Source organism: Ceratotherium simum, chromosome 21 (genome assembly GCF_057802395.1).
Source record: "Ceratotherium simum simum isolate JZ-2026a chromosome 21, ASM5780239v1, whole genome shotgun sequence".
Taxonomy (NCBI): Eukaryota; Metazoa; Chordata; class Mammalia; order Perissodactyla; family Rhinocerotidae; genus Ceratotherium; species Ceratotherium simum.
This window is the reverse complement of record NC_141920.1, coordinates 15,111,006-15,136,960: the sequence shown is the minus strand read 5'-3', so window position 1 is coordinate 15,136,960 and position 25,955 is coordinate 15,111,006. Positions and strand designations below refer to the sequence as shown.

At 54.7% G+C, this 25,955-nt stretch overlaps 2 protein-coding genes across 7 annotated transcripts in view; both read right to left on the bottom strand.

Moving 5' to 3' along the window:
* Positions 1-9,658: 9,658 nt before the first annotated feature.
* SLC35H1 (solute carrier family 35 member H1) lies at positions 9,659-21,568 on the bottom strand. Of its 4 annotated transcripts, XM_004430313.3 has the most exons (10): positions 21,467-21,567; positions 17,747-18,128; positions 16,976-17,126; positions 15,935-15,998; positions 15,256-15,328; positions 14,552-14,720; positions 14,385-14,468; positions 11,905-12,080; positions 10,591-10,720; positions 9,659-10,245 (listed from the first exon to the last, which is right to left on the bottom strand). In XM_004430313.3, exons 2-10 carry the CDS (start codon positions 17,864-17,866, stop codon positions 10,112-10,114), a joined length of 1,101 nt encoding a protein of 366 aa, XP_004430370.1. In that variant the 5' UTR covers positions 17,867-18,128; positions 21,467-21,567; the 3' UTR covers positions 9,659-10,111. The 4 variants fall into 4 exon arrangements, with proteins under 4 accessions (XP_004430370.1, XP_087301311.1, XP_087301312.1 ...); XM_087445185.1 differs by lacking the exon at positions 14,385-14,468 and having other exon boundaries at positions 21,467-21,568; XM_087445186.1 differs by lacking the exon at positions 15,935-15,998 and having other exon boundaries at positions 16,976-17,055; positions 21,467-21,568.
* A 1,536-nt stretch (positions 21,569-23,104) lies between these two features.
* Positions 23,105-25,955, bottom strand: part of ELMO2 (engulfment and cell motility 2) — a 38,861-nt gene continuing 36,010 nt past the window's right edge. For all 3 annotated transcript variants that reach the window (XM_014787398.2, XM_087445183.1, XM_087445184.1), the window contains exons 20-21: positions 25,765-25,842; positions 23,105-24,621 (exon numbers count right to left, since the gene is read on the bottom strand). In XM_014787398.2, the coding sequence (XP_014642884.1) occupies positions 24,421-24,621; positions 25,765-25,842 (279 nt within the window). In that variant the 3' untranslated portion in view covers positions 23,105-24,420. The remainder of the gene's footprint in view (positions 24,622-25,764; positions 25,843-25,955) is intronic.

Genomic DNA, 25,955 nt, shown 5'->3' with positions numbered 1-25,955 from the left:
CTGAGTAGAGCGCGATAGAGAGGAGGGAGTTAGGTGGAATGGGCAGGGGTCCTCTCCGGGGAAGTGATATTTGAGCAGCGACCTGAAGGAGGCAGAGGGGTCGCTGCGTGAAGGTTCTGAGTGAAATTCATTCCTGGTGGAGGGAGCAGGAGGTGTAAGGGCTCCGGAGTGGGGTGGAGCCAGGAGGCCAGCGTGGCTGGAGCAAAGTGACCGACAGCAGGGGAGGCAGAGCGGGCAGGGGCCACATCAAGTCAGGCCTTGCTGGCCTTGGTAAGGACCAGGGGTCTCATTCTGAGTGACATGGGATGCTGCTGCAGGGGGTTGAACAGGGAGCGATGTATTCCCAGATACTCATGAGAGGGTCACTGTGCATGCTGGGCAGAGAATGCAGCACTGAGCAGCAGGGTCAGAGGGGGAGCAGGGAGACCAGGTGCGAGGCCACTGCAGTCATCCAGGTGAAACATGACGATGGCTTGGCCCAGGGCAGGAGTGAGAGAAGCTGTCCCACCTGGGAGATGTTTTGAGGCTGCAGCCAACAGGACTCAGACAGAATGGGTGCGAGATCCCCCGCCCGCCTCTGTGCTTTGGTTTACGCTCATCCCTGGGACGCGCCTTCCTGCATGCCAAGCCTTGGGCCCAGAACTCTCGGATTCTCCACCCACGTGGCAGAGGCTGCTAGTTGCTTCCTCTTTATCCAATTCCCCTTCCTTCCTTATTATAGATCCCCAATATTCTCGGGGGGAGTAATGTGCCCATGTTAAAAGCCACACATCCCAGCCTCCTTTGCAGCTAGGGGTTGCCATGGAGATATAACTAGAAGTCATTGGGTGGGGCTTCCAGGAAAGAGCTTTTTATGGACTCATGCTTTTGCCCCTCTTCTTCCTCACTGGAATAAGGACATGATGGCTGGAGCCCCTTCGCCAAACAGCTTTTTTGAGACCATGAGGGAAAGGGCACCACAGTGACCTCAACCCTGATATCCTTGAGGGCTGAACCTCCATTGGAACTTCTCGTCATAAGAAAAAGAAACTTTTATGGATTCAAGCCATTGTAGTTGGGTCTCTTATTAGCAGTAGAATAAAATTCCCACCTGATACAACCACAATCCAACTGCATATTGGTTGTTGCCATCTGAATAACACAGGCAACCTCAGACTCAACATGTCTAATGCTGGGTCTACCATCTTTCTCTCAAGAAACATCTTGTTGGGGAACCCACATATCTGGGAGAAAAGAGAACTAACGGTACAAGAGCTGAACCTATTCACCCATCCACCACATGTCCATCCATCCATTCATTCATCTATCCATCCATCCCTCTGTCCATCCATCCATCCCTCTGTCCATCCATCCATTCATCTACCCACTTGTCCATCCATCCACTCCCACATCCATCCATCCATACATACCTACATACATACATACATCCGCCCACCCACCCACCCACAACTCATCCATCCATCTATCCATCCTTCCATCCATCCATCCATCCATCCATCCATCCATCCATCCACACACCCATTCATCCATCTAGCCAACAAACTTTTATCAAGCATCTACTATGTACTGGGTCCTGTGCTAGATGCAGGAGCCAGAGATGTGAATAATATATTTTATTTGATGCCCATTTGCTTCTATATGAGTGGAATATCTCTGGAAGGATACATCAGAAGCTGGAAACCATGACTGTCCCCATGGAGGGAGACTGGGCACCTGGAGACATGGGTATTTATTCCTTTTGAACCTTTGAATTTTGCATCATGTGTATGTATGCACTATCTAAACATTTTTTAATTAAAAATATACGTACATCTCATCTGGATTTTCAGAATTTGCCTTGTTCCTGAAAGGATTGGAGGCGGCTTACAAGAATACGCAGAGATGAATAGATGTGGCCCTGCTGTCAGGGAGTTGACAGTCTCGTGGGGAAGAGAGATGAGTAAACAATTCCAATACAGTGTCACACGAGGGGCAGAGGAGCACGGGATGCCACTTGCATGGTCTCGAATTATCCTGGCAGCTGTACTCAGCCATGGCCCCCGAGCAATGACCTGGCACAGCCACATTCGTCTTGCCCCTGGCTGGGCTTGAAAACCAAGATGCCCACCTCTGGAACTTAGACGGCTGAGACCTGCCGCCCCAAGTTCAGGTACTTCTCTGAGCTGACCCCTAAATCACTGAGCCACAGTTGTGTCTGTATCCCATATCCCTAGGTCAGATATGGCTGGAAAAGCAGCCCGTGGTGGGGGAGCACAGATCCTCCTCATGTCGCTCGTGTGTTTATTCCGCATGAGCCCCGCTGGGCCTGGGGGTGAATGCACAGAGCACGGGAGGGGACTTATCTCCCTGCCCTGACGCCCAGCGCGGCCATGACCCCATCCACAGCCTCTGGCTGGGAAGTGGGGCTGGGGCTGAGGGAGGGCAGGAGCCAGAATTGCACGGCCGGCCAGGAGAGAGGGGACCAGCCGGGCTGCTTGGAAAATGCAGTCTTTTCAGAGCAGCCCTTTGAAATTGAGCAAGAATAACTTTAAACAATAAGATGCTTCTTTCTCCCCTTCAGCTGTTGCCCAGGAAACGCCAGAGTGCTCAACAACTGTTTAGTTTTTTAAGAAACCAAATCTCCCTCCCTTTGGTCAGCTACCGCCAGGAAGATGAAGAGGCGGCGTAGGCGCCCCTCGCGTCCCATTGTGTGGGAACCCGGGTCAGCTGCCTGCAGCAGTGACATTTAAATCTGACGCTACATATTATATATGAACCCAGAGCCGCACTCCTTAGCGACTCATGCTCCCTAACGGGGAAGGCTTCAATCTCCTGCCCCAGACTCCTTGCCCGTGTGTCGCTCTGGCAGTTTGGGGGGGTCACAGCAGAGAGGCTGACCTCTGACAGGCAAAGCAGCTGGTGGCCGGCGTGGGTGTCAGAGGCGATCTGTCCCCACATCTCTGCATCACCTGACCCAGGAGAGCCCTCATCAGGCCAGGGGACATGGCATCCACCCGGGGCAGTGTTTAACTCCTAAATCCCTGCCTTTGAAGAGCCTGGACCAGGAACACCAGCCGCCTACATATTTTACATATTTTCCTGCTTGCAAGGCACGCTGATGCACATCATCTCTGTGGGGCTCCAACAACTCAGTGGGGGAGGGTTTTTTTCATCCCCAGGTTACATATCAAGAAACTCAGGTGCAGAGAGTTCTGAGAGAAGGCGACTGGATGTCAGGCACTTTCAAAAGGAAACCTTACGATGTGCAAGGAGGTTGGTGTTACTATGAGCCCATTTTGCCAGAAGTGGAAACTGAGGCTCCAGGGGTAGATGTGACAGCTAGCGGGTGTGGCAGGATTTGGACTTGGTTGGCCCAACTGCAGAGCCTGTCTCAGCCCAGACTGCCCTGGCAAGGCTCTGTGACTTGCAGACAGAAGGGCAGGGCTTTCCTGGCTCCTGGGACTTGACCAACGTTCTTTTCTGGAGCGGGGATCAACTCCCCACTTTGCCTCCATGGAAGGAAAGCAACGAAATTTGGCAACGTGCAGTTCTGTGTTATGTGGCCTCAGGTAAAAGAAGGTATTTAAAACCTCACTTTGCCTATCTGTAAAATGGCAGCACGGTTGTGAAGAAGATAATCGCTGCCACTTAGAGAGAACTTACTATGTGTTAAGAAGTGTTCTAAGTACTTTACATCTATTACCTCACTTAATCATCACAGTAATTCCAGAGACGGGTGTTATTATCTCCATTTTCAGATGAAGAAATGGAGACCCAGGGAGGTGGAGTCGCTGGCTCAAAGTCACACAGCTAAAAATCAGAGCTAATGAACATGAACCAGAGGGACAGGTCCTGGCACATAGTAGGTTCAAAGTGGGTGTTGGCTCCCAGGAAGATAAATAGAGGGGCTTCTGTCTCTTGGGAAACCAAACATGGGAGAAAGTTAAATTTAGAAGAGCCAAACCAGGTTAGAACAAGTCCCTTATGCAGCTTGGTTGCAAAATCAGAACGACAACGAAAACCTAGAAGGGGCGTCTCAATACGAGTGAAATGAGAAGGGCGTTGTGGGGGAGGGAGGCCCTCGGCTTCAGGGCGGGGTCACCACCTACTCCTCTCCATCGGAGTCCCACACCTAAGACAGGTGGCCCTGCCCTGATGGGAATCCCTGGAGGCTGCGCTGAGTCCCCAGCAGTGACAGGAAACACAGGCTGGTGACATGCTGCCACGGTGCTGGAATAGCATCTCCTAGCTGACACTCCGCCCCTCCCCTCGGGCCCTTTCTCTCCGAGGAAACCAATGGATGCTCATCCTCCACTTCCTGCCTCCACTGTGAGAAAGTCCCTGTCCCCTCACCTCCGCACCTCCCCCGCCCCCCGCTCGTTTAGCGCCGCTAAATGGCAGGCCCAGAGATGCGGCGACGGGAGGGGCCAGGGTAATGAACTCCCATTGGCTTCCTTCACAAGATCACTGCCTTAATTTACGAGGCCGGAGTGAGTCTCATTTCCCCAGTGCGCGTTGAGTAATTAACTATTAATAAAAGCATTACTGAGTTAACTACGGGGGCATGTTTAATTCATGGGGCAGCCCTGGAACAGGACACAGGCTTTGGCTCAGTGGGATTCCTCCCAGAGCAAAATATGGCCCACGGGACGCCACCCCTGCCAGACCTCAGCCCCCTGTGGTGGGCCATTCTTTACTCCCCTAACCAGAGGGGCCTAATCCCAGGTGGGTATCGAGGCTGCTGGCATGCCAACCAGGGGCTGCAGAGCGGAGAAGGGGAAAGAGCAGGGCGCAGGGAGGCGGGAGTCCCAGGAGGAAGGGCCCCTCGTTTGGCACCTAGCGGTGAGGGACCTTGGGCAAGTCACCTAGCCTCTCTGAACCTGTTTCTCTTCTGGAAAGTGGGGCGACTAATAACACCAACCTCTCAGGGGTGGACTGCAAGAGTAAAGGAAGTCAGGAATGGGAAAGGATGTGGTAAATGACCCGATGCGCTTCACTTGTGTGGAATTAGGTTTAGGTTCTGCCTCTCCCCCCACCTAGAGACCCAGGCAATGGTTGAGTGTTGATGGGGGGAGGGGAGAGCCCTGCTTGTTTCAAGAACAACCTAGTGGAACAATTCCTATCAGGATACCTCCTGGGACCTGTGGGCTTTCCAAAGGAGGGAGCCCCCATCCTCCTCCTCTAACTCATATGTACCTCTGGCCAGCCAGAGTGAACGAATTTCTACAGTGCCCAAACACACCATCCTCGGGCTCACTCACGACTCTGTGCCTTTGCATCTGCTCTCCCTCCTGCCTTTCTCCTTTTATCTGCTCAGCAACTCCTATTCAGTCTTCAAGACTCAGTTTAAAAGGGTCAGCTCCTCCTGGAAATCTTTGCTGTCCTCCTGCCCCAGGCAAAATTGGTTGCTCCCTTTTCTGTCTCTCCCATACATTCTTCTGTTATGGCATCTATCCATCCATCCATCCATCCACCCACCTATTCATCCACCCATCCATCTTCCACCCATCATCTGTCCACCCATCATTCATTCATCCATCATCTGTCCACCCATCATTCATCCAACCATCCATCCATCCATCCATCTATTCATATTTATTGAGCATCTATACCGTGTACCTCTGATCACGTTGTTTCGAAGTTTTAGACAAGTCTGGCTTTCCCTAGGCGAGTGGTTCTTAATCTTTTGGGGGTCAAGGACAGCCTCCCCCAGAAAAACGCACATTTGCACATCCATGGCAGATGTTGCTTCCTCTTCAGGGATCCCTGGTCGTCCCTGAAGCCAGACTGTGGCCCCTGGGTGTGGTGGGCGCTGTGATGGGCTGCTCAGATCCGCCTTTGGACTGATCACGGCTTACTGGTGTGACTTACTCCCCCAGCCACTGGGAGCCTGGCTGGAAGACAGCCCTCAGCTCTCAGCCCTCTCTGGAGATTGTCTCGATTGTGAGAAAACTGCCTCATCCAAAGTCACGCCTCCTTCCAGGGGCAGGCCCACTGCCAATGACAGATCAGCGTGGAAGTGTGAAGGCTGGAACCTCTTGCCCCAATTTGGGACAATTCCAAAGGTTCGTCTCTGCTTCAGGGCTTCCCATGGGGTTGACTGAGGCCTTTGTCTGGACTGCCTCGCAGTCCAACTTCTCCCTCTGCTGAAACCTGCATCCTTCTCTTCCCTTCCACCACTTTTTCCCAAGAGCACTTCATAAACAACATCCTACACTCTAATCTCCATCTCTGAGTCGGCTTCCCAGGGACCTGGCCGGATTAAAAAGCCTGGGGAAGTTCCTTGAGGACAGCAACAGCGTCTTAATGCTTCTGTATCTCCAGCAGCTCTCACTGGGCAGGTGCATTGTAGATGCTCCAGGAACATTTACTGAATGCATTTTAATACATTTTCTCCTGGTTCTCTGTTCTGTCTCTCTGTGGTCCCAGCAGGAGAGTTGTCGTCAGACATCCAGGAGAAAGGGACAGCCCCAGCAGCAGGATGGCAGCGGTACCAGGGCTGTGGGCCTGTGCCTGGGAAAGTACTAGTTGCCAATGAATCCGTAAATAACCATGGGAACAGAAGTTAAGCTAACCGGTGACTACACAGGAGCGGCAGAGGGGCCTGGCTGGTGCCAGGGCTGTGTGGTTAGGGTGAAGGTTCAAGGGGATGGCTGAGAGGCTGGAGGCTGGCAGGAATGGGGGGTGGTGGTGGTGAACAGTCTCTTTGTGCTGGGCAAATCATTCAGAAGTTAGACTGTCCCCGGAACCAGGAAAATCTCCACTTTAGTTTCTACTGTTGGACATTCCTTCACAGAACAAGTACCTATGAAGTGCCTCCTCTGTGCCAGATGTTGTCGCCAAGATGGTGACCTTGAAACCTGGGTCTCCAGAGCCTGCTCCTCCTCTCACTTGCTTTGTCACCTGGGCAAGTGATGCTACATCCTCATCACTGACATTCGCTGAGTGGTAATTACTGTGTGCCCAGCACCGTGCTAACTGCTTTACACATATTGTGTTATTTCATCTTCACAGTAGATTCATTAGGAGATATCTACTATTATGCCTTCTGGATAGACAAGGACGCAGGCTCAGAAAGGATCAGCAACATGCCCAAGATCACACGGCTAATCACAGGGCTGAGACGTGAATGCAAGTCTGGTGGAGTCCTGAGCCTGTGTTCTTAGGCACTATGTGTCCACACTACGAAATAGGTACAACCCATTCCTAGCGCACTGGGTTGTTAGGGATTAAATAGCCTATGTAGGAGGCCCAGAAGGTGCCCAGTGAATGTCTTTTGTCCTCCCCATTTCTCTCGTCCCCTGCCTCAACACTTTCCTGGGCTGGGATGGGCCGCATTAGCCATCCCTCCAAGGACGAATGTCTCCATCTCAAGCCCAGCACGGTGTCTGGCACGCAGGCAGCGCTCACTGAACACCGTCAACCCAAATGGATGATCTGGAACCCCCAGCCTCCGTTCTCTGGACTGCAAATTGGGGACCCAACTCAGTCCATCATTAGTCCATGATGCAGAAAGCTGTGGCAAGCATCACGAAGACAATTTTCCTGGTGCCATGTAACTCTACTCTCAAGCCACTGGGACTTGCAGGTTTTTCTCAGCAGAATGGAGGCATTAACCTTCCTTCCACCATAGGCTCCCAGAAGAGGTGGTGGGCAAGTAAGCACTTAAAACTCCAACCTGCAGGTCAGCCTCCCTCCCTCCTTCCTCCTCTGCAGAAGCCCCGGAGCTGGAGGCTGCGTGGGGACACACACCACAGCCTCAGAGAGACAAGTCACATCTTCAGCTTCCCTCAACCTGTGCAAGCGCTGAGTTGCCATGGCGACGCTGCAGCCCTGAGATGCAGTGGCTGCAGACAGCATGGGTGCTTCTAGGGCTCAAAGCCAAGGGTAGACGCTGTCTGGCCTGCGAAGCTAGGTGATTGGGTGGGCCAGGTGGGGGAGGAGGAGAGGAGACCTCCTCTAGGCTTGGCCGGTAATTGCTGCTAAGTGAGGGGCTGTCATTGAACCCTACATGTGGGCGGTGAGGGCCCCGCTCCGCACCCTGTAATTACTGCACCAGACAGCAGCGCTTGCTCCTGCGTGGGGCGAGGGGGATGGTGTGGGGCGCAGACAGGAAGCTCTCATCCACCTGAGCCAAAGGGGCTCTGGCAGGCTCTCCCCACTGCCCGAGCATCCTGCATCCCACGCAGCCTCTCTGGCAGAGGCGGCAGGCCCCCGCCCCTTTTTGCTGGCTCTCCCCACGTCATGTGGTGTGGAGCATGAGCTTCCTTTAATCCTGGCCTTTGAGCTGGCAGAATCCAGGGAGGGGCAGAGGTGCAGGAACCAGATAAGGCCCCACCTCAGGGGAGCCCTTGGTGTCACACCTCCATTTGTGCGAGAAGTCTGCGTTGTGAAGCTGAATTGGAGGCAGATCTCGGTTCTAACTCCTCCTGAGCCCAGAGGCTCTGAGGACGGCAGGCTAGTCACTGCCCTCTCCTGGGTCTCAGTTTCCCTAGCTGTAAGACTGGAGTGGGACTGAGTAATTCTCAAGGATTCTTCTACAGCAGGGGTTGGCAAACTACAGCCAGCAAGCCAAGTCCTGTTTTTGCAAACAAGGTTTCGCTGGAACACAGCCCTGCCCGTTTCTGTATCTCTGTCTGCGGCTGCTTTTCTGCTACAAAGGCAGACTTGAGCAGCTGCGACAGAGCCTACACAGCCCCCAAACAGAAAATATTCACTATCTGGCAGAAAAAGTTTGCCAGCCCATTTCTAAAGTGTTAACATCCTCCTAAAGAGTGAGCTTTTGTGGCTCCAATCTGATTAGAACAATTCATAACAAGCCCCGTCCTCGTCCCCACCCACAGACACCCGCTGTCCTCTTCCAAGGACCCTTGCCCACGCTGGGCAGTGGTGGCAGGTGGGGCAGCTGAGAGCGGCAGCATGGAGCAACGGCGCCACCTACTGTGAGAGCCTAAAAGCACTTGTCTGGAAGGACTCGGCCCCACAGCCCAGCCGCTCTCCCAAGGCAGGGCCCTGGCAGCAGCTCACAGCAGCAGGCCAGGCCTCAGAACCACTGCCCTTCGCAGCAGGGATCTCGGCCCCTCCCTCCCCATTTTATACAGAGGCCTGCAGTCTAGAGGGGCAGCGTGACTTGTCCAAGGTAGGTGAGCGGAAGGCCCAGGTGCCAGAGGCCAATAAACCCTTCCATATACATTCTGTGGACATACACATAGGCACAGAGACCTGGCCATGAACCCTAGCCTGGCCATTCATTTAGGGTCTGGGTTCCACGCCTGCTAAAAGGATTTTCAAAATAAACACGCAGATAACATTTAATCTGTTACCAATATTGACTCAATCTTCAGAACAACTCTGTAGTAATTATTATCTCTCTTTTGCAGAAAACTGTGGTACAGAGGGTAAGTAATTTGCTTAAGGTTACACAGCTGGTAAGTGACAGAGTCAGGATTCAAATCCTAAAGTCCTCAGAATACAGTACTCAGTACATATTAATTTTTTCCTGCCTGCAGGTGTGGTAGGGCCCCAAGGAAGGGCACCGGGACTCACCCAGGAGCATAAGAGACGTGGAAGGCCTGGAGTGTGACCAGTCATCTGGGGAAGGCCCACGGCATGGAAGGAAGGGGAGAGGCCAGCCTACACCGCCCCTCCCTGCCCCCACACCTCCAGGCAACACAAGGTGGCCAGTGGACCATAAACCCTTTTATTTCCAAACTATAAATAGATCTGCTGAGAAAAGCTGCTCTCCAGGTGATGAGGCCCCGGCCTCTCCATCCCCTTTCCAACCGCTCCACAGACCAAACCCAGGCCCCTCAGAAACCTGTTATGCCTCTGAAATCATACTCTCGGCTATCAGAGCCTGGCGGGCAGCTGAGAACAGCCCCTCCCTTCTGCTGTGACTGCAGCACGGCTTGGACCCAGTCCGGCCAGGCCCCAGGGTGGCTGGTGCCCAGCATGCTGTCTGACCAGCTCCCTGACCTAGCCCCACCACGTGGTCGTGTGCGATCCAAGGCCCAGCCTGCGAGGTTCCAGTCACCGCTTCCCCGGCTGCTGTGAGGAGCCACACGGGTCCCCAAACCACCGTCAAGTGTGAGGGCCGTGGAGCGGCCTGCTTCCAAGCGGGTCCCCTGGCTGGTCACTGCTGCCCCTGGGCCACTAAGCAGTCCTCCTCCTCCTCATAGTCATCTTCCCCCTGCTGGCTGCTCCAGAGCAGCAGCTCCCGGTCAGGGTTGGAGCCCTGCCCCTTCAAGGGTTTAGGGCTGCCATCACCTGGGGATAAAGAGAGACCAGTTACAGACCCAGCGATGGTTCTCTCAGTGTGCCAATGCGGGTGTTTGCTGAGTCACCTGGGCCCCCGCCCAGCCACCCACCCACTCCCTGGAGAGGAGTCTTCTCAGAGGAATGGTGGCGGCAGAATCACCAGGCACACTTCCTGAATTAGAGAAAGAGCCAACGCAGAGACGGCTGAACTGCACAGACAGCCACCAGGCTGGAACTGCTTTGGGGAAGTCGCGAGTCACCTGCCCCTTCCTGGTAGGGCTGGGTCAAGGGGAAATCACAGAGGCCGAGAGTCACGGGGAGAACGTCACAGGCTTCTGCAGGGGCCTGGGTTACCTTTGGAGTGCAGGGCTTTGAGGGCCACGTGCAGGGAGATTCCCGAGACGCAGAGGGCGAAGCCCAGCCAGTTCAGGAGGCTGATCTGATCACCCAGCAGATGAGCCGCCAACAGCAAAGTGCAGACTTCCTGTGGCAGAGAAGCAGGAAGGGGAGTGGTCAGCAGGGGGAGCTGGCTCCTTTGCAAGGAGGCGGGAGGGCAGGGCACTGGGCACCCCCAGAGGACAGAGCCAGACTTGCCAAGACTCCCGGGGCCTGGGCAGGCTGGCCTGCAGGGCAAAGGGGAAGGCGTCCCCCCGCTCAGGGGACCAGTCCTGCCTGTAACGTTTCCTCCCTTTGTGTTACCGAGATGCAACAAAGGAGGCGCTCTTCACAGAATTCTGTCAGGATTAGAAGAGGCAGACGGAACCCAGGGCTGGGAGTGTAGGGCTTCAGCCCATGGCCACGGGCACAAGGAAAGCTACCCTTCAAGAAGGCACCCACAGACAGAGGCCTCAGCTGCCACGGAGGAACGCAGCATCACCCTGGGCTCTACAGGACACACACTGGGCACGGGGTTCTCCGTACACAGTGGCTGCAAACGGGACTGGTGAGATGATTCCTTCTGAGAACCACAGCGTATGCCTCGTCATTGGCTGGCAACCAGAAGACCCTAGGGGAGACCTATACTCCTGGTTTTAGGAACACTGCTCCAGTATCAGTGTCTGCCTAGTCAGAAAAAACTCCCTCCATGGCCCTGAGCAGGGAGCAGTGAGATGAGGGGGAGGTCAGGCAAGGATGATAAGAGGGCAAGGGAGCTGATGGCGGCAGCAGAGGCAGGATTGGCAAACACAGGGCACTCCCTGATATATAACCATCCCTTGCTGTGCCCACGGCAGACACTGCCAATCAATCACAGAACTCTTTACTGATGAGTCTGGATGGGGGCTTCTCAACCCATGGCTCAGGCTGCTGCCACATGACTAGAGTTGGCATTCATAGTAAAATGTAAATGCGACCCAGGCCTGGTGGAGTCAGACCTGGCTCTGAATCCCAGCTCAGCCACCTCCTAGCCGTGTATCCTTGGGGAGGAGCAGCTCTTCATGTCTGTTTCCCCAGCTGTGAACTGGGGATGAGCATCCCCACCTCACGGGGCTGTGGCGATGATGGGAGGGGGTACAGATGAGAGCATGGCTCTCAGCACCCTAACTAGGCACTTCCGTCTCTTCTCTGCAGGGCCCTGGGGTGCAGGAGTTGGGACGGAAGCCGCTGTTGAGAAACACCCTTAGGGGGCTCCCCTCTAAGACAGGACAGGGGTCACCTCTGAGTCCGTACCTTAAAAATGCCAGCAATGGAGAGAGTGAGGCTGGAAGTTCTGGAGACCAGGAGGAACTCAGAGAAGCCCAAACCAAAGGCGAGAATCCCGCCAAGGAAGAGGCTCCCAAGTACCCGCAGGAGCAGCCCTGTGTCCTGGAAACGGAAGATTTTCTCAGATGTGGACAAATGGAGACCTGAAAGCAATGGGAGAGACGGTGGGAGGCCATGTCCTGGGTGTGCCCACCCGGTGGCCTCACCATCCCCAGCCACAGAGTGAGACCTGCCACGGCTGCAGGGCACACTCGCTGAGCACTTGCTGACCGTCTGAGGCCCTGAGGAAGAGGACGGGAGGCGTGAGAGTCCCATGCAGATGGCCTGAGACTTGGGGAAGCCGGGGACGCAGTGATGGCTACCAGAGAGCCCCAGGGCAATATAAGCCAGAGGTCCTCACAGGGAGAGATGGGGAGGGCTTCCGAGCCTCTGGGTTAAGCGGGGGAGGGTGGTACCGCAGAGAACATCGGAGGAAGCACCCTGCTCCTTCACAGCGTTTACCTACCCGCCTTTGGGGAGGAGGGTGGAGAATAGTGACTTCCTGTGGCTCTGCAGCTGTGATAACCACTGGGCCAAAGAGAGATGGGGCAGCCCATCAAGTGAGGACTGTCAACGCCCTGGGCCCCTGGGGGATTCCCTTGTTCTAACTTTCAGGTGGGCCACCTATAAACAGGGACAAAGCTCTATCCTTACAAACCTTCTCCATTTTAATCCAGGTCTTGCTATTATGTAGCCATGGGACTCGGCAGAGACATGCCTCCTTTCTGGACCATGGTTTCCCCACTGATAAAATGAGAGCACTGGGACTAGACCAGGGTTTCTCACACAGACACTATAATTTGATGAACGGTTCTCAAAAAGTAAACACACACACACATATAAATATATGACAAAAGCCATGGTCCCTTGTTTCGGAGACACCCACTCAGGCATCTACACACTTGCTTAGATTTCCAGAGGATTCTCGGCCCTCTAGCATTGTCCATCTGAGAGAAAGGCCCCTTGGTGCATCAGCAGGTTGTGAGGTTAGCCCCGACGTAGGTACAACAGAGACTCCTATGGGAGCTGGAGGCGGGCCGAGTACTCTGAGATTTTCAGAGGGAAGCACCAAAGAAATGCAGAGTGCCAGGCCTCCCCAGGCAAAGAGCCTCACACTGCAGGACATCTTCTCTGGTGCTGGGCTCAGCAGTACCGCAAAGGCATCGGCAAACTGAAGGGAATTCGGGGAAAAGCAACATACGTAATGAAGGCGCTTGGGGGATTAATTTACCAGAAAAGATTAAAGGAGCTAAATCCATGCAGCTTGGCTATGTGACGACTACCGGGGGCTTTCGGACGTGGGTTTGCAGAGATGGGGATGGTGTAAACACCAGGCGGGGGGGGGGGGGTAAACACCAGGCGGGGGGAGAGCGTAGCGTTTGTACAGGGGCATGATGAAGGAATGGGGAGAGATTTTAAAAACGAGGCTGTGGAACAGAAGCCTCCTGGACAATGGGGCTGCAGAATAATTTTCTCAGAGAGGTTCGAGACGCTTCACTGCTTCAAACTTAAATGGATGTGAGACAGAATTCTCTGTAATGACCCTGAGGAGAGAAGGGACTCGGGGAGGAAGGATAAACAGACAAGGGACAAAACTAATCCAAAACATGGGAGGAAGGATGGTGGCACCACACCTCCCAGCCCAGACAATTCTCCCTGCCTCTCCTCTTCTGTGGGAGATGACAGTGGAGGGGAATTGCTGATCTGCTCAGGCTCTTGTGCACTGGCCCTTGGCCCCGCACCCCAGAAACGTGCACTCAGCCAATCTGGCAGATACCCGAAGGCCTGAACCTACTGTTTCTAGTTCCTGGGATGCCCTGCCCCCATCAGCCTGTCAAAATCCCATTCATCCTCCAAAAGACATTGTCTGGGAAGCCTGTGACTTGCCTTCCCACCCTACCATCCCAAAACACTCCATGACCCTCTGCTCCTTCTAGGAGACAGAATGCATAACAGTTAAGAGGGGGACTCTGGAGCCAGCTGCTGGATCCAAATTCAGGCTGGTTTCTGAGCCAGGAGACCTTGGGCAAGGTTACCTTTCCTTCTCTCTGCCTGTCTCTTTCACCTGCAGGATGGAGATAATAACAGTACCACCACACAGGGTTTGGGGAGTATTAAAGAGTTAGTATGTTTAAAATGACTGGGACAGCCCCGGCACACCTTCAGGGCTGTGTGGTCACTATCATCACCGTCTGCTGTATCTCATACACGCTTCCTACATAGCACTTATCACACTGGATTCTAGCCATTTGGTTTAAGTGTCTGTCTAGCCCCCAAACCAGGCACTGCCGGGCGAGGGGGCACAGTTCTGATCACTGTCACCTCTGCAGCCACCACAGTGCTGGGCTCAGAGCAGGGTCTGGGGATCTGCTGCACCGAGATGCCCAGAGGTAGAGAACCCAACGTACCTTCAAATATGGCAAAGAGAGGGAAGAGCCCCAGAAACATGAGTGGCTGCAGGTGGAACATGGTGTCAATGGGGTTCTGAAGCCCTGCAGAATGGGGACACGGGTGAGCCCTCAGGCCTGGCCTGGCCTGGCCTGCCTCCACCCCGCCTGGGGCCAGCCCCTCTCACCTAGTTCCGCCTTCTGCAGGAGAATCTGGGTGAGGGTCCAGCGAATGCCACCGATGAACGAGGCCCCCAGCACCAAGGCAAAGCCCTCCACATTGAACTGCGTGGACTTGTAGGTGAACATGAAGAGGCCGCCGGCGATGAGGAGGACCACCAGGACCAGTGCTGCACGCTATTAGGATGGGGAGCAGTGGTAACTAACTTGGGGTCTTGAGTTCATCATACCTGGGGTTTGGGGGTGTGCAGCCACCTTGGCTGCCCTTGGACAAGAAACCCTCCTACCTCCCCCACCCGAGGGTCCTGCCAGCTCCTTCCTGTCGATGGATGCAGGGCTGACCTTCAGCTGGCATGTACCCACCCTCCCTACCTGATCTAAAACACGGCAGAGCTTCCCCACGGCTGTCCTAGGCCCCCAGGTGGCCCCACCCCCTCCCCTGGACCTCACGCAGCAGGGAGCCCCCAGGACCCGGCTCTACCGGCCCCTGTCCTTGAATCCTCTCTCCTTTGGTCATTACCCCTGCCACACCAGTTTCTAATATTCTCAGTAGTGCCCTGTGTCTAGGTCCTTCCTCAGCAACAGGAGTTAGTGCCACCTGGGCTGGGCTTGTCTCCTCATCACACACAGTGATAAGCCACTGCCCAGTTTCCCCTTTTCATTCTTAGCATCTCTGGGAGTAGGAGGGTCAAAAGGGAAGCTGGGGCCTCACCAGTTTCTCCAGCTTGAAGATCAGAGAGAAGATCAAGATGAAGAGGACAGCTGAGGATTTGGTCATTGTGTACCTAGAAACAAAAATTACCCACAATGCACCGCTGGAGCCTGGGCTCAGACTCACCACCAAGACAGGGGCCCTTGGCACAACCAGGGCAACTGGCTCTGCTCAGGGCAGTGGGTGACCTGGGTACAGAAGACCAGAGGAAGGCGGCCTGAGTCATCTGAGCTGACCTGTGACCTTTGTTTACCTACTCCTCAGTGGAGGCCAGGAGGAGCAAGGCAGGATGAGAAGTGCAGACAGAGGGAAGGCAGGGACTGTGCTCTCTGAAGCACAGAACCAGAGATATTCTCAACTGCTATGCCTGCCCCTCTGTGCAGCTGAGGCCCTGCACATCGGTCAGCGCCCTTTCTCCCCTGCCGTGACTGTCACCGCTGTTTGAGCCCCTGGCTTCCCCAGGCCACCTGGCAGGCAGGCACAGCATCCCCTGTGCCGGGCTTATGCAAGAGGCTGGCGACTTCCTGGGGAGCTGCCGGGTGCCAGGCAGGAGCTGAGAGAGCAAGGGCTGGTCCCAGAGAGTGGTGTAGCAGCTGGCCCATCGGCCGGGTGCACAGACAGCCGGCTGGACAGACAGCTTGAGCCTGCAGGGGGGCGGCGGGGTGGGGCGGGTACTCACAGTGAGACGGTGATGTAGAGGAAGCTCCAGTTGGACAAGCCCACGTCAAGCGCCGTTGCCAGTGCTGTGGACACAGGGGCCCCACCGGACACACAGACAGGGAGGCCGGCATGGGCGTGCCAGACGTTACAATTCTGTCAGGCACCTGAGTGCCCCCCACTCTGCCCTGCATACTCCAGCTTTCTCTGGGGCCCTTGGGCTGTCCTTTCTAGTCAGCAACTAGAGGGTTAACTGCTGGCCAAAAAAAGCAGGGTGGTCTGCTCCAGCACTGGGGCTGCGGTCCATTCTGATTGCTGGGGATGTGTTGTTCCCATTTGTTAAATATTTTGACTGTCCTCCTGATGAGGGTTATTAATCCAATCCTGTTGATCCCCTACTGGAAAGTCTTCAGAGTGGCTCCTGTTTTCCTCAGGATAAAACACACACTCCTCACGAGGAGCTGGCCCTCCAGGATCTGACCCCTGCCACCCTCTCATTTCTCATTTCTCCCACAGCCTCTCACCAATGCTGAGTTCTCAGCATCCGGAGACACTTTCAGTTCCCTTTCAGACCTCCACACACACTAAACCTCTCCCAGGCACACAGGCGCCGTCCCCTCCCAGGACCGGCCAGTCCCACTCATCCTCCAGGTCTCAGCCCACTCAGCCCTCGCTCCGGGAAACCCTCCCCGCCCAGCCGCCCGCCGACCTTGGCGGGTTCCCCTGCTCTGTGCTCTGTGACGCCCCTCACTGCCCTCAGTGCAGCACGGCGAGGGGAGGGACTCCACGCTCTGCTCACTACTGTCTCCAGGCCATAGCGCATGGCTCAGGGAACCACAAGGCCACTGCTGCATCAGGGCTTTTTCTGGGTGTGCGTGGGGGGAGTGGGCAGATGGGAAGTACGTAAGAGGCAGAAGTGGGGGTGGGGGAGCAGGCAGGAGTGAAGCGGGCAGAGGGGGCCTAAGCTTCAAGCCATGCAGGCTTCCTTTTGTCCTTGGCCTATGGCTTTCCAAGCACCCCCTCCAGCCCGGGCCGCCCCAGGGCTCGCCCCACCGGCACATACCTGTCGGAGCCACTCTTCTGAGGTAGTCGGTCCAGCTCAGCACCACGCGGGCCCTGTGGCTGGAGCACTGAACCAGGGCCCTGGACAGGGCAGAGAACAGGAAGATCACGGCCAGGTGCAGCATCGTCATGAACAGGGGGAAGTGGAAGCTCTGTGCGGAGCCCAAGCACACAGCCCAGGTGTGGCTTACCGCCTGCCCACTCCGGCCCCCTCCTCGCCTCTATCAGGCGGCAGTGGTGCTAACTGGGTGGTTCATGAGGGCTCTGCATTGTGCGAGGGGCTTTCACCCACATTACAATCACTTGGGATGAGAGACTACTAGTCCCAGTTCTGGAGGTCACACGGAGAGCAGGTGGCAGACCAGGGCTCAGTCGCAGCATGGTGCTGTCCACTCTTCAACAGGCCTGTGAGCTACCTGCTCCAGCCCGTCCCCCCGCCTCCACCCAGCTAATAGCCAGTGCGGGCCAGGAGGGCTGTGCCAATGATTAAAATACCAAACGACCTCTCTACCAGATGGTAAACAGCTGCACCGTAAGCCCCCCGGGTTTCCCCAGCTCACCCTCGGTGTCTCCCTTTCCTGATTCCCCTCAACCCAAACACTGAAGGGGAATCCCTGGCACGGCAGGGCTCTGGGGCCCTGTCCCATCACTAGTGCGACTGGCTTCCAGTTTGATTAGTTGAAGCCTGGCCTTCCTGTTGTTAAATATTAGGGGCAATGTAGCCACAGCCACCTCCCTCCCCGGCCCCTGCGCTGCAAGGCCTCCGAGTTACCTTCGTCAGCCATTTGTTGTAGAAGGTGATGCCGATGGAGAAGCAGTAGTAGAGAAGGACCAGCCCCAGAGTCAACACCGCCTTCCACACAAAGGCCACTTCCAGGGCCCACCTCCCCATCCGTGGAGGCTGCAACTCCCTAGCTCTGGGTCAGTGGGGGCTGGCACCTCTCCTGAAGATAGCCCGCAGGAAGAGCCAGTCGAGCTGGCTCACGACTTTCAACAAGAATGGCTCCTGGCCAGAGGAGTTCTCTTCGTCTCCATGATTCGGAATCGTCAACAGAGCCCCAGGCAGAGTCCTCACCTAAGGGGCTGGTGGCCTGAGCCGACCCTCTCCATGACTAGTAACTGGATGCAGGGCTTGCAGGTCCCCGGGTCTAAGGCTGGAAGGATGAGAAGGCAGCTCTGGTGGCTTGTGCAGAGTGACGGCCATCTGGCTTCGCCCACCCCATCCCCACCCAGCAGGGGGCAGGTCAGAGGAGACAGGACAGCAGGAAGGAGCCCACACCCACGTCCACTCTCTTATCACCTCAAGCTGTTCTCCATGAATTGCCACCAAAGTGACCTTTTAAAAATGTAAATCTGATCATGTCAGATCAGATGCTAGCCTTTGGTGGCTTCTAGTGCTTTTATGATGATGACCATAAACCCTTCCTGCAGCTAAGGCCTGATCCAGTCCCTGCAGGCCTCCCGGCCTCAGCTCCAGGCTCTCCGTGCCCGAGGCTCACCACCGCCTTCCAGTTCCCCAGACACCCTGGGCTCTCTCCTGCTGCCTGAAGGAACTCAACACTGCCTGCCCTTCGTTCCTTTCTCAGCTGCTCCCACTCATCTTCAGCTCAGCTGTCGCTTCCTCAGGGACCACCCCCACGCGTCCCCCTGAGTTTCAGGCTGCTCTCACGGCTCCGCTACTTTTCACTCATCGCACTTGCGCAGGGCGCGATGATTGGAGTGGTCTCTGTGTCGCCTGGGAGGCTGTGTGCTCCTTGAAGACAAGGATCACCATGTCCACATTAGCCTTACACTCACCTGGCGCATTAAGGTTCTCCATATGGTTTCATAACTCAGTGCAAGAGAGGAGGCATGTGATTTTCAGGGGACTGATCTAGTCTTTAAGATGTTAAAAATGGACTAGGAAACCAATACCTACCTTGCCCTAGCTTCTAGCAACCACTCCCATAGAGGTGGTGCCTCCTTAGGGTCTTGCCAAACTAAACAACTCGCTGCCTCCCTACCAATCTAGCCAACCCTAATGAGTGCCCAGAGCATGCCAGGCTCCAGGAAGACCAGGTGGACCCGGGTCCAGCGTTATCCCACCTACTGCTTCATTTGTGTGTTCTTCCTCCCTCACCTCTTCCTCTGAAACATTCCCACCTTGCTGCAATGCCACCTCTTTCTTGAAGCCTTCCTAGAACCATGTGATCAGACATCTTCCTTCCCCCCACCCCCAGTCCTTTCTGAAGGGAGTAATCACATTCAGTTCTGTACTCTGGAACCTGGGTTATCATTTCCCCTCCCCCAACACAAACTGGGAGCTGGCACAAGCCTCTGCCCAAAGGACATCACAGGGCTGTAGTTCTCTTCAAGGGAACTTTGGAAACCTGTGGTGGTGTTTGGGGGGACGCTTCTAGCTTTAGTGAGTGGGGACTATAAGGGAGATAGTCCACATAACAGAATTGTTCGGCACCCTACATGACCTTGACATTCATGGAGGCCAAAGATCTGCTTATAATTACCTGAACCTAGAACCCAACTGTTTTTACATGTAACAGAATAGTTTTTCCATGGTTCTACTATGCACTAAAATTTCCAAGAGTACATTTACCATTTACCCTGGGGGGAGAATGAACTGTTCTTGATAAAAGGGTACCACGAGTTCCCGGAAAAACCACATTATCTACAGCAATGGCACTCATGGTTTTCGAGCTGTAGTAGTCTGCACCGTGGCTATCACTTTCCCAGAGGTTCTATGGGGAAAGTGGCGAAAGCATCGACTGCCTCATTGTGACTTCCAGTGTCCTTGTGCACAGGAACTTACATATTGAAACACATTTTATTTTGTTGTCAATTACTTTCCTTTTATTTCTCTTTTATATTGTGGTTAGGGCATCATCAATTTTTTAAAAGTTATACGTAGGCAGTTTTTATGAACCATAAATTTCATTTTAGGATAATAAGGGGGGTTGTTAATGAAATATTTGTCATTAAAAAGAGGGTGTCGTATCCAATGGATTGAGAACCACTATGCTATGTGACCTAATGCAGTCCCATCCTGGAAATGTCTCCATTAAGCTGACATCTCCCCAATGTGTCTCTCTCTCTCTGACCTCCCCATGAACCCCAGAAGAATATCCAACTGCCTTCTTGTCCTCGTCCAAACCTGCTCCTCTTCCCACCTCGGCCAGTGGGACCACCATTCACCTAGTTGCTTAGGCCGAGAATCTTGCTCTTATCTTTGATTCTGCTTTTTCCGTTGGCGCACAATCAATCAAAATACTGTCAGCTCTATCCTCACAAAACATCTCCAACAGGATCACATCTCCTGACCTCCACCACCATCACCTGAGCCACCATCCTCTTTCCCCCACACGATGCATTAGTCTCCTAAATGGTTCTCTCTGCTTCTCCCTACAAGAGTACATAGTGGAGCGCACAAGCTCTATCTTAATTCTCACTTTGAGTAACCTCATCCCATCCAATCGCCATGCCCATGATTTCTAAGTTCTTTCCATTAGCCCTAACCTTTCTGTGAGCTCCAGATTAGCACATCGAACCGCCTATCTGGTGGCTCCACTCACGAGATCTAAACTTTAAGTGCCCCAAGCAGATTTCGCGATTCACGCCCCCAATCTAGTCCAAAGTCATTAGTAAATGCCAGCATAACACTTAAGCCCAAACCCCCAGACGAACGATGAAGTCACCCTGACCACTCTTTCTCTCCTTCCTCAAATCCTGTCCTGTCAGTTCCACCTCCAACATACTTCTTGACCCACTTACTTCACTTCTACTCCACCATCACAGTCTAAGCCACAATTATCTTTCACCCACTGGACATCTGATCTGACTGGTGTCCCTGCCTCCTCCCCGCCAGCCAACCTCAAGTCCACAAAGCAGCTGGGAGGCGGCCTAAGCACAGAAAACAGACCACGCGCTCACAGGGCTAATCCCAACTCCTCAGCAGGCCCACGAGGAAGGCCTCTGCCGACCACCTCCTCCCCCCACGGCCCCAGCACTTGCCACGCTGGCCCCCGGCTGTTTGTCAAACACATCAAGCCTGTGTCCTTCTGCGCACTTGCTGTTCCCTCTGCCCAGAACACACTTCCACACATCCCTGGGTGGCTTAACTTTCCTCGTGGGCCCCCTCCTCATCCTCATGGTCCCTCCTACCACCTGACGTCTCCCCGTCTGCCCACGTGTCTACTGCCCGCCCCCCACTCGCACCCCAGGGCGGGAGGCGGCCGCTCGGCGGGCAGGGCTGTGCTGCAGATGCCCGCCGGGGTGCAGGCCCGGCGCGTCGGGGTGCTCAGGACATGCCGGGGAAGCGCGCGGGGCAGGCGGCCGAGGAGGGCGCGAGGAGGCCCTGGCCCCTACACGGCGCGGACACCGCGGCCCGGGAAAGCAGGAGCCCGGGCGCGCCCAGCCGGCCGCGACCCCGCTCCCGGGCCCAGCCCCGGCCCTCCCCGTCCCCGGGAGCGCGCGCGAGGCCCTCCGCGCGCCCACTCACCTCGGCCGCGGGCGCTCGGGGCCGGGACCCTCCTGCCGGAAGTGCGAGGCTGGGCGTCGCCGCGGAGGGGGGCACTTCCGCCGGAAGCCGGCGAGGGGCGGGGCGGGGCTTCCCCCACTGTCCGCCGTGACCCAGCCTGGCGCGCCCTTCCCGCGGAGCCTTTGCGGCCCGGGGCTGAGCACCCCGTCTTGCTTGGTCGTTTGTGTCTCCTGCGCTCGGGCGAGGCGCCGCTCTGGCGGCCGACGCCTAGTGCAGAGCCGTGCGCACCGCGGGGGCCAGAAAATAGTCTCCTGTTTACTTCTGTTGAAAACATCAAGTCTTTACCTATGTCCAGCCCCGTGCTGGGCACCACGGAACGAACCACCAAGATAAATCTCTCGTGGCTTTTTCTTCTGGGAGCTCAAGCCAGCTGGGGAGTGATGATAAGTCGGGGGCATTACATTTTAGCACGTAGAAGATCCATGAGAAGTAATAATTATACTAAGCATTTGTGAAACACTTTCTGTGTGCCTGAAACTTGATGAGAACGATCTCCATTTCCACAGGTCCAGTAGAGGGAGAGCGTCCCAGGCAGAGGGATGAGCAGGCTGAGCCTGGCTTGGAGCCCAGTTGTTTCTAAAGAGGGTAACCCAAAAAGTAGCCAGGGGGCAGGTTGCACTGGTCCCAAAAATGCCAGCGAGGGCGTTGAGATCTTATTCATCTTGCAGGCTGGATTAAAAGGCAGAGCCTGCAGACAGGGAGAATCATTAGGAAGCCAGGCAGGCTAGGGTTGCAGGCAGAGGCTCAGTTTGGGGCTTTTTGCCTTCCCTCTTTGGCCCCTCCTGGGCACTCTGGCTCAAAGACTGGCTGCAAACAGGGACCCTTGCAAGTGACTCGCCTGGGCTCCCCTTGCCTTTTGAACAGAAGGCTCAAGGCCAGAGTGTAAGCAGTGCATTATGCAAACGGCTGCTGCCCCTGCCATTGCCAGCTGGCACCCTGCAGACATTAGTTCAGTCCACACTTAGCCAGCACCTGCAATGGCACCCATCGCTGCCCAAGGTCTTGGCTTTATTCAGTCCTCAAGGCCTGTAGTGCCTGTGCACTCTGTGCCTTTTGAAAGAGCTTGTCCTCCCCTCCTTCTCTCTCAGAGGCAAGAGAAAGTATCTGTTTTCATCACCGCCCTCATTCAAGCCTCCCAGCTACCAAGGCTGAGGTTTGGAGCAACAGCCTAAAACACCAGCTGGAATGCTGGGCACTAAGCACCGGCAACACACAGGGTGAAGAACGTGTCTTCTTTGTAAGGCACGAGTACTCGAGCTGTCCCCTGGCGGTGGCCCTGGCAGGGAGAAGAGAGAGGACATGTTCACGGGGTGTACAGCATGCCTTTCCCTGCTGTACCCGGCAGGCCTGATCAGAAAACACTTTGTCCTGGTGCGCCAATCTGTGAGTATCCTTAACCAGCAGGGTGTGTGTGTGTGCACGCGCGCCCGAGGTGAAGGCAGGGTGGTGGCAGAGGAGGTAGCGGCTCTTAGGAGGTGGCTGAGGGCTCCAGCTGGAGCTCTCCGAAGTCTCGCAGACACAATGAAATGAGGTCTTGTCAAGTTGAAGCTCCCCTGGGCAGGGAGCAAGTAGAGAAACAGTTGTTAACAGGAACCACAGTTTGTACATGAAAGAGTATTTATTGAAAACATGGTTACTGACAGGAAGCTCCTGGCTGCTCTCCGGTTACAATCTTGGCTCACAACTGCAAGTGTAACTATTTTTTTTGGCCTCCAATTTTATTTTCCCTCAAACATTCCATCTAGGATAGGTAGATCTTATATAAATATATATACATGTCTGTATAAGTATGGCCTATAGTAAAGAAAATATATAGTACACTCTTCAATGGGCAGTACCTACCATGCCAGGCTCCCAACACTGAATGCCACTGTGTTCACATGTGTCCAAGGAGAGAGGCTTGCGTGTGGTTCACAAGTGCTGCAGCACCAGGGAAGCCCCGTTGGCACAGCTGTGGCCTCAGCTGGCCTCAGCCAGCTCCCAGAAATCATGGTCAATGGCAGAAACCACGGCGCTGGGATGGGGAAGGAGGGAAGGCAAACTTCCTGAAGTCTGGAAGGCCAAAGGAAAGCAAACGGGAGGGAGCTGCAATTCAGGTTAGGTGGGAGATTTCTCCCCGAGGAAGAAAAGCTATAAACGGGGGGGTGGGGAGTGGAATCTGGTGACCTCACCACAGTCTAGGCCCAGCCTCATCTGGGCTCTCCCTGCAGAGTTCCGCGAGACTAAGAGGGTGGGACTCAGCCCGCATGTCTCTGACTTGCCAGAATGAGAGACTGAGAACTTGTAGGGAGAAATTCCAATGGCCCAGACAACTGGGGGGCAAGAGAGACCCGGTGGCTCTGGAGACCAGAGGTGTTAGAGCCAAACCTCAGCAGCAGCAGCATCTTGGCACTGTGCGAGGCCAGAAGGAGCCCTCACGAAGACGACAAAAGCAAGGGCAAGGCCTCTACTTAGATTTGAGACACAGGCATGGGTCACCCAGAGGCAGTCCCTCCAAGGCTCTCAACACGCCAGCACATCTGGCCTCTGCAGCCTTTCCTGGGCCAGCTCTTGCCCACGTGGGGATCCAGCCGACTAGAGAGCAGGCTCAGAAGAAAAGGTGAGTGGCTGTTGTTAACTCCAGCTCAAGAAGCAGCTTCTTGGCCTGGAAGGCAAGGGTGTCTGCTGTTCATTCCTCATGGCCAGATCCCAGGCTCCACGGTGATGGGGAGGCCGGAGCACCTGCCTTCATGACTCATAGTGGACAGGGTCCTAGAGGAAGCTCTGGGTGGTCCGAGGTGGGTCTCAGAAATGGCTGGCATTTACTGGCCACCACAGTCACTATAGATTCTGTACAAGCAAAAGACAAGGCACCAGACTGCGTTTCTGCTGGGCCCAAAATCCCTTCCTGGGTACCGTCGTCTGTGGCTCCAGGCTCAGCCATAGTGATAGACAAAGTCATAGCTGCTGGGCTCCTTGGGCACTGGCGGCGGGGCTTCCGGAATCTGGATGTTCTCCAGGTCCAGGAGCCGCAGCTTCATCTCCATGCTCAGCAGCGTGTCCAGGTCACTCTTGGTCAGCTCGCTGGACATGTCCTTCCCCAGGAGGGCACTGAGGCCGTCAATCCAGATGCAGTACTGTGGGGAGCAAGTTGCAAAATGTCACCTGGTGGCCCCTGGTCAGCAGGAGGTCCTGCCAAGGTCCCTTTTCTGAGAGGACTCACAACAGTCTCTGTGGCACTATTCAGTATAGGCAAAACCGATTTGGGATAATAGCAAAGATAAACCGGGAGGTGATCATTCACTTTCTCAAAAGACCTTTTGATTTTTACGAGGGATTTACATTTAAATTCCCTAAGATAATATGAAATATGATTTTTAAAAATGCAATTAATGAATAAAGCAAAACGAGACCTGAGTACTGGGATGTCAATTACCTGAAATTGCCCTGAAATTAGTAATGGTAGGAAGAAATAAGTATCAGGTGAAAAAAGCAGGACACAAATGGAATCACTGTAGGATCTCAATTTTGTTTCAAAAAAAGTAAATTAAATGATGTTAAAAATTATTACTAGAGAAACTGAACTTGAGGGTCTCATGATGAGACGGAATAACAGAATTCTCAACCCGTCCCTCCCTACCTCCTCCTGTTCCATCTTTTCCATGCCTTTGCTCACCTGTCCCCCACCTGCTAGTTCTTCATTTCTTCCCAATAAAACTCCACTGGCAGTTCAGGCCCTGGCTAAGCATCTCTTCTTCCAGAAGCCCCACCTCAACTTCCCTCTGATGGCTCTCAGAGCTCACCAGACATGTGTGGTCTCAACCACGGTCACTCATTTGACATCTAGTATCTTCCAGTGCTGCAGATGAAACTGTAAGCCCTGTGTCGGGAGGACAGGATCCATCTGGCTTCAAAGCCCAGGCAGGATCCACTACAACATGTGACCAGGAGCCCTGAGGAAGGAGGATCTGTCAGGTTCATCAGGTTCACTTGGGCAGGTGGCCAAGGAGAAACTGAAGAGATTTTTCCTAGTCCCAGACAAATAAGTTATCCCTAGTTGACCCTGTCTTTCTACGACAACCTAAGGCTGCTGCTGAAGAGCAGGAGAGCCCAGCTCAGGCGAAGGACCCACAGCGTGGCAGAACCTCGGTGTCAAATAGCTTTCATGACACACTGTGGACCCCTGCCTTTAGGGGGATGTTCCTGTTCTGCCCACTCCTCCCCCCAGCTGAGGAGTCACAGAGAGGGCTCGCTGTGCAAGACAGCACCACGCTGCTCACCTCGTACTTATTAGGCGCAATGAAGTTTAAGGTCTCATCAGGGTCATACAGGATGGAGAAAGCCAATTCCAACACCTCCTGAAGGAGAAAGGGTTTCAGTTACTTGGAGCAACGGAATGGCCTGGGCTCTGCACACCAAGATGTTTGCCAGAGTCCTGGCAACTTGGCACCATCACCAAATGTGCTGAGTC